Raw genomic sequence first — 8,691 nt, 5'->3', positions numbered from 1 at the left:
TCAATCATAAATGTTTAATTTGCTAATGTTGATTCCGTACCAGTACTCCCTGATGCCCAGGTACAATCACACTGGTATGGCCTGTTGTCGATCCAGACGATATTCCAAGCGTGTGAATCTGGAAGTTCAATAGGTTCGCCGTCTTCGCGACATTGTTCGTAGTCCAGTCCTGGTGCCGAACGTGACCCACCATCAATGTATTCACATTTCAAACCAGCCTCTCTAGAAAACAGAATTTATATATTGGTATCCATTGAGAACCTCACAAATATATTATAATGGTTGTCATGCCAAATATTATGACAAATAAAAAATAAGTAAAGTTAATACGTTAACAACTCGCCCCTCTACTTTATCTTTTGACTGGCTTGTTTGCAATAACACTTGCATTATGTAATAAATAGTTATAAAACAATTGCGCCAGCGTTCAGATGAAGCAAGGGCGTCATGGTCCGGTTTTGCGGACCAATAATTTACAACTCAATATCGTTTCTAAGTCAAATTGCACTTTCTCTGCGCAACCACTTTTTTTTTTAGGTCTACAAAATTAAATAAACTGACTTCAAACAACAAACATGATTTGATTCACCAGTAATAATCTTCCGGCCCGAAACCTAAACTCAGATTTAGAAGTACCATGATGTCCGACGGGTATATTTAGATGACTATAAGATTAGATTAATTCTAGAAAAACATTTCGCTTGTACTAGCAATCATTATTCAGGCCCCGAAAGGGGAGTGGGGCGGGGCAGGGGCTTAAGAACCCCATCGGTCTGGTCAATCACCCCCATCGGCTAAAGCTCGTCGGGCATTCGGACCAACAAAAAAAAATAGGCCTAGTTTTCCCATCCCAGCCATTTCCGGCCATCTGGAAGTCCCAATTTTTTTTTCTTTTAATCTCGTTTTGGGAGGAGGGACCCCCTCCCATATCCCAACCCTGGCTTGGGCCTTCAGACCTCAGATAATGCTGCGTGCTATAGTCACACCCATAAATAGTTAGTCCCCCATCCCAGTCGAACATATCCTAGAACCGCCATTGGTCCGGTGGAGGATTACTTCTCAAATTTTCTTAGGCCTAGATTAAGTTTTTTTTTTTTTTTGTTAAGAATTAATTATCTTATTATTAAAAGCATTACATGTTAAAGCTTTGCTTCCAATCAAGGGCGTCGATCCGTGTGAAAAGTGGGGGGTGGTGGACGAATTGCAAAATAAGGAAAGTCTTGGGCCGTAGGCCCAAGCCTTGGCTGGGGACGGAGGGCGCCTAGGCCCCCGGTCGTGTCCAGGGGGAGAAGCCTCTTGGAAGATCTGGCGTCTATTGCATTTTAGTCGTATCTAATTAATTTTAAGCAATTAAAATTTATTTCCACACTAAATTTTCAAAATACAGTGGCTGATCCTGAAATTCGAAATTTTAGGGGGTGGGGGAAAGCAGGGAGGGACTTTTACAGATGGAGGTTAGACCACCTTAGCCCCACCATGTGTTGGGGCTGAGGTAAGAAAATTTATGGAAAATGGTACTCTCGACTTAAATTTGAATATAATTTTCTTTTTTCTCTACTTACAAATTTTTAAAACATAGGGAGAATGGGCCAGCTGGGATCCCTTGGATCTGGCACTGAAATACTCATCATAAATTTGTTTTCAATTTATCCCGGTAATCATAGTCATGCCCGCTTACATATTTCCTGCAAACTATAAACATTCATAAAAATTATCTACTTATTATCTACTGATTAGCTTGTGACGTATATGAACTAATTCTATGACGACATACGCTTTAGGAAGTTGAAGGTATTAGTGTCAATTCACAGGAAATTTATATAGGATTCTTGATCATGGACCCAGTCTGTGGACTACGTAAAAGAACTTTAAATAGCAGAAGAATGAGCTGCTCCGCGTATTTGTATTAAAATTGATGGAACATCTCCCTCCCGCGAATGGGATAAAATTTGACATTTTACTAAGTGGAGAAAAATACAGGAAACAAACGAACCAGAGCGGCGCCTTTATTATTGCTATATAGCGCCGCCGCGCGGACGGGGAAAAATTGCTCTCCGTGTACCCATAATGCCTTTCGAACGGATGTTCCACTATATTGGGAAGCTGCTCTATCTTCTGCTATTTATTATCTTTGACTACGTTGCGATACGCACCCTGTTTGCTTCCTTTGGCAATCCACAGTCTACACCCCACCACCTCTCTTTTGCCCCATTTCGCCGTCATCTTCGTCGTCACAAAATCAGTAGCAGTAGCTGGTGGGCGACAATCCCCTACTCTTTTCGAGAGTGTGCTGCGTTCACATCCATGGGCCATAAATGCACGCGAGACCAACGGCTTAAACGTCTCATCCGAAAGACGATGCGCTATTGTAACTTGTATTTCAGCCCTAGCGGAAGCAATGGGAATTGAACCGGGGACCTAGAGATCTCCATGGTTCACTCCCACACATTGGCTACCACCAGATTAGCCGACCGGTTACGAAATGTACAAACAACTGCGTTTTTACTCAGAGCACAAGTGAAGAGACAAAATTCATGACAGTCATTCGTTTTTGTTGTTGTTCTTTCCACTCGCTTTAAAATGTGGGGTTTTAATTATAAAAGATTGGTGAAAAGTGGGGGGGGGGGGGAACAATTGATATGGGGGGGTAACAATTCATATGATGTCCCCAACTTTGAAAAGTGGGGGGACGTGTCCCCCTGTCCCCACCGATCGACACCCATGCTTCCAATGTAATTTCTTCTTTCATCTCATTTTCATATTTTCATTTACTGTTATAAATTTTCTATTATAATCATAATGTGAATATGAATGTGATTTATGTAATAAACCGAAATGGAAACTAAACATTTAATGTATATTTAAACGCCCGCCTGTTTTTTAATATTAAGTGCATCATCCAGTACGTTATTTGACTGCACCTTTAATAAAGCAAGAATTTACTAAATAAATAAAACTGCTAATAATTAAGTAAAGACCAAAAAACATAGCATATTTTTATTTGATAAGATTCCTAATGATACATCTCATCCATAGCATAACAAAATATTCATTTTTATAACGATTGTAAAAGATAATGTAATGTAATATACCGTACCTTCTGCAATCAGAACATATATTTTATTTCGTTACATATACTGTAATACAATATCCGGCAACTTGTGTATATAAACATAGACATTGTTTTAAATATTGTATTGCATAAATTTTGTAGCCCTACTTCTGCAATTATTTAAAGAAGAAGCATCTCGTTATTATTATTTAATTACAGGCCATAAAAATCTGTCACTCACAATGATCAGTTTACATTCCATTTCGATATGGAAGACTGTAAAACTTCAATAAAGAAACCTTGAAATAATCTATTTTTCTGCGTGATTTGCCAATCCTAAGAACTTGTCTGGGAACATTACAGGTGGGTAGTCCTCTCTGTATACATGTAATGTTTTCTAGCCTAATACCGGCAAGAATACGATGCTGTAATGTCCCTATCGGTATCGTATTAAAAGTTGTAGCAGCGTATTATGCGTATATTTGATGGTATGTACGTACGGACGCTCTGCTTGCGTACGGTATCCATCAAGTTAACAATTTTAAATAATTGCACTTCTCATGGTTTATGTAGTAGTCGAGATATTTTAGTTGTTGTGGTTTGTTTTTAACCCGATTTGAAAATCTATGGCTTTCGGTTCGCCAACAAGAAATTTGACAGCCTCATTGCCTCGACTCAATGCCTGATGTGTCGAGGCAACCACATTCTTTTTTTTTTCCTATGGGGATTCATGAAGGAAACTCGAATGCTTTGTACGTAAAATAGTAGCTACCCTTATCCTTATGTGCCTTTGACCTATTATCGGCAACTTTAGTTCATGCTTTGGTGGTCACTGGTCTTCATGTTCCAGACTGGGTAGCCGTTTATTCAATGGGACTCTTGCGCGCATTCAATTCAATTCTATTCTCCCTACTTGCATTTGTATTTGCCCTATCTATCAGGGTCCGAGAAACCTACTATTTTTTTAATACTGCATTGTTTTATGATTATTATGGGTTTCTTTTTCACCTGGTCTTTATCGATCTATCCATTCTGGAAAGCATCTAATTGCAATTATAAGTGTCTGAATGTGCACATCAAAAGCTCAGGTAGGGGCTGTCGGTATGTAGAGTTCAGTGACTTACCATAATTCCTTGGTAGCTGAATATTTACCGTTCACTATCGATCAAAAATGACATGACGTGATATTAGATTTTTTTTAAATAGACAGAAAACGATGGAAATGAAAAAGAATTTAAAAAAAAAAGCAGCGATAGACAGAGTTATGTTCTTGGGCTATGCTGGTGGGCTATGGAGGTGAAAGTTAAATGATTCCATGAGACGGAATTCACTCACTCGCATAACATTTTGTATAGTTTAGCGTAACCGTCACATACGCAGACGCCTCGTGCCAGTGCAGCTTCGGCACTGTTATCCCCTCTAATCTTCGTGTCGAGGTAGTTGACATCATATGATAAGTAGTTTGCCTCCCATCGAAACAGCACTCGCGCCTTCTGAAGGTCTGTTTCTGCAAATCGTGTCAGATACTGAACGAGAGTAGTAACATCATTTTTAAGTTCCACAGGTGCCTTAATAAAATAGGAACATATACCATTGAATAAATATGCCTATTTCGTTTGTTTGTGTTTTTTTTTAAATTATATTTCATTATTTTATAAATAGTTTTCCCTTAAATAGTTCGAAAATAATACGCCTAAGCTAATATGGTCATTTCACGACACATACAAAAAGTCCTTATTAAAGAATATTCGGTAACCAAGTTATCAATTCCTATAGGCGAGGCTTTCTTCTATCCTTGTTTTGGGAACTTATTTTTTTAAAGATCGTCAGAGGGCGAGATAAAAAAAATAAAACTATTAAAAAATCATTTTATTTTCTCCTCCGTGTAAATGTGTTTGGCAAAACTATATGCTAAATAAGAAAACAACATTTTAAAAATGTTGTTTTCTTATTTAGCAAATAGTTTTGCCAAACACATTCAGACGGAGGAAAAAATAAAATGATTTTTTTTTTCTTTCTTTTTATTTTTTCTTTTAGGCGAACGTAAGCAGTGTAGTAATTGGATGGTTAAAAGCTTTAAATGTATATAATTAGGAAGAAAGATACATAGGCCTATCTTATTTTTGGAAATTTCAAGGCAACAGAGGGCGTAATAAAAATAAAGGATACGGTAACAATTTTGTTTCTGAGATTTACATTTTTTCGATGCGGCGGGTGCAATAATTGGCAAAAAATAAAATGTTATTCTAATTCGAAATCATCGTTATTGGCGGGCGGCGAGTTCACTAAACAAGGTTAAAAAAATGTATCGGCTTACCTGTAGTGCATGTTTATCAAAACGTCGTAGAGCAGTTAAATCTGGAATAAGTTTGCGTTTACCCTTCCAGAATAGATCTTCTATCGTAAGCTTTGTGGGTGCAATTGGTCGATGCAAGTTCTTCAGCTCTGGGTCATTTCTTTGACGGTAGTCTCTTGTATTAACTTGTCCACTATCATCTGATGACATTAACCCATTTTCCCTCTCATCGTTTATGGCAGTTTTTTTACCCCGTTTTTGGAAAATGTCATTCTCGTCAAGATCACTAAGGCAAAGATTATCGTGTCCCTGTTCGCCAAGAGCATATTCGTCTTTTTGTCTAAAAGACTGAATATGTGAAATTGTAGAATTTTCAGGTGAGGTAAGTTCACTTAGATTGGATGACCTCAGTTCAGCAGAAGGTCCATGGCAATGCAGACAATGGGAAGTAGACGTGGCGCAGCCCATGACTTAGCCTATCCCTCTACTTCATTACACTGGTGGTGAAAATTATTCATTGTTTATCTATATAATTGTATTATATATAAAGCTTGGGATAATTTCCATCCTAACAATGGCGATTTTAATTACAAACGTAATTTGTGTGTTTTCAAATTCCAGGGGCGCATGGGGGAGTGGTGGCGCCAGTGGGGCATTGGGTGGAGGGAGGGCCCCCACAATTCATCGGGAAAACACATATATTAGGTATTTTCTACATAATAGTAGATGCTAAAAACGATGAAAGAAGCATTTGAAACCGCTAAATTGTCATTTTTTCGGGCGGTTTCCGAGAGATTTCCCAACCACTCTCACTTTTCTCTCATCGAGCACATCGCCCTCTTGTCGGGAGCATCGCCCTCCCCTCCCCTCGTCGGAAAAATCCTGGCGCCATCCCTGGTAGTGGGTTGGGTGGAACTCGATTTTCTTTAGGGCTTTCCCAAACCCCCTCCTCCATACACTCCTGTCGATACGCCCTGTTTCCTATTTCACTGCTTCCTCCATGGTAGGCTACTGTTTATGACTGATAATCCCATATTAGTCTCACCATGTTCATTGAGGAGCATCATATTATATTCCGTCTTATAAATGACCATCATTCTTTGTTCGATAACCAACAATATTAAATAGGGCCTGCAATGGAAATAACTCACCGAAGCTGGGTACCGTATTCCTGTGGCTCCTCTCACTGCCGATGGGTGGGCTGTTCGCGTACGGCAAAAGCTCTGATCTCACTGTCGGGTATGATTTATATATGGCTTAATACACAAACGGTCTGACTTGCAGCCAGAGAAATGAATAAACCTACTCTATGCAAGCAAATACACTTATCAAGCTGCAATCGCAGATTTGGAAATGATAAAATAACAAGATAAACCCAATTCATATCAGGGGAAAACGATCGGGATTGTCTGTGGTGAGTAGATTTGTTACATGATCCAATTCTAGTTCAAAGTCTATCTATGGTGCCGTGTATATGTTCATTATAAAAGTAATGATTATAATATTTATAGCATTATTATTACTTATTAGGCCCTATTATTATGTTTTGTCATTTTTATTACCCTAATTATCGTTATTACCCAGTCAGCCGCAGGCAGGGGTTCTGTTTTCTTATCATCCTTCTTCTGATTCTTGGCAACATTTCAAAACACTACTACACTGTAAAAACAGCGTGGAGCATGTAAACACAAAGCTCCATGCAATGTTGTCCCGTTTTTGGTGACACGTTTAAAAGCTAAACGTGTTTAGACATCTTAATAGGATCGTGACGTGTTTAGCATTAGATGTGTCATCTCTCTTACTGATCAAATCGGCCCAACCGTTTGGCACTACACCTTAAAAATACAGCGTGAAGCATTTAAACACAAAGCTCCACGCATATATGTTGTCCCGTTTTTGGTGACACGTTGAAAAGCTACGTGTTTAGGTCCGGCCGGCCTAATTTGTTTAGGTTTACATGGGTGTTCACCGCTTGGGATCAAAAGTCACACTGGGGTTATAATGGTAAAACAAAAAACAAAAATCGTAAAAAGACGCTTACTTTTGTCACAAATAACATAGCACAGTCTTGTCCTTTGTACATATGCATTGGCATAAGGCAGAGTATATGTGTTCAGGGATTTGGGGTCAAATGTCATCAAGGGATAATTTTTATCTTTTTTCTGGCAACATTTCAAAACGCTACATATAGTGGCAAACGTTTGGGCCGATTTCAATCAAACTTGGTCATAACCGGTGACAACTGGTAAATCTTGATATGGCATTAGTCTATTGTGTATTTAAAAAAGTAAAATATGCTTTTTTATGTCTTAGAAAAATAATATATCAAAAACTCTTTTCGTCAGAGCCTGGCTTTAAATGTAGGCCTACTCTTGTCACAAATAACATAGCAGTCTTGTCCTTTGCACATATGCAATTGCATATTATGCAAGGTCTTTATGATGTTCATTAAGCGTCAAATGTCAATAAAGTGTCATCTCTTTCTGGCAATATTATTATTATTATATTATTTCATCTTACTGGATAAAAAGACATTCACCGTTTGTATGCTGATAAATAATGAGAGTAAAGTTCAGAAATGAAAAACAAACACAAATCTTTGATTTTGTTTTTCTCCTGGGCAATTTGCAATTACCTCTAAAATTGTTTCGTGGCCCAAATTTGGGACCGTCGCAATAGCTTATGCGTAGTGTCTTTCAACAGCATATGAAATCTTATGACTCGATTAAAGAAGTACAGTCAGTAATACATAAAAACTACTAATATAATATTTCTCTCGTTTAGTTTTCAGTAGTAGGCACCTGGTTTCCTAACATTTCTATCTTATCTGCATTACTGCATTAGGCCACAGACCATATAGGGTCTGAGAGGCCAATAAAATTATATTGCCCAAGCACAATGCTATAATGTCATTGTTGGTTGCCAATGTTGTTGTTTTTTAACAGTTAAACTAGGCCTTCCAAAAGCCTTATAAATGCCAATTATTCCTCACCTCATACATTTTGTTATGAATAATGGTAACAACAGTACTAAAATCCCTTGTTACGATATGCAATTTATTATTTATAAAGCTTAAATAATTTCCTTTTGAAACATCACACAAGTTTTTGGGGCTCCTTTAGTACAAAAATAATTCAAAAAAGCTCGACCTCGATTTTTTAAGTTCAGTTCAATCAGGGTTGAGCGACTTAAAAGTATTGTATGCTGTATAAGATAGAGAAAACCCCTTCTGAGCTCAAGTCCTTCAATTGCCACCCTGGAAAATAATTTCTTGATCCGCCTCTTAAGATGCCCACTATGACTAATTAAAATAAACAGAGATGTAAGGGGGTGTCTATAAAAC

General features: G+C 38.1%; 1 protein-coding gene across 1 annotated transcript; it reads right to left on the bottom strand.

Moving 5' to 3' along the window:
* Window positions 1-5,816, bottom strand: LOC117114666. The gene is made up of 3 exons (XM_033258363.1): window positions 5,370-5,816; window positions 4,388-4,620; window positions 1-222 (listed from the first exon to the last, which is right to left on the bottom strand). The coding sequence occupies exons 1-3, from the start codon at window positions 5,814-5,816 to the stop codon at window positions 15-17; spliced, it is 888 nt and encodes a 295-aa protein (XP_033114254.1). The 3' UTR covers window positions 1-14.
* Between the last annotated feature and the right edge of the window lie 2,875 nt (window positions 5,817-8,691).

The sequence above is a fragment of the Anneissia japonica genome, unplaced genomic scaffold, assembly GCF_011630105.1.
Source record: "Anneissia japonica isolate Jap-2015-1 unplaced genomic scaffold, ASM1163010v1 scaffold199_len4679917_cov187, whole genome shotgun sequence".
NCBI lineage: Eukaryota > Metazoa > Echinodermata > Crinoidea > Comatulida > Comatulidae > Anneissia > Anneissia japonica.
This window is presented reverse-complemented; position numbering and strand designations above follow the sequence as displayed.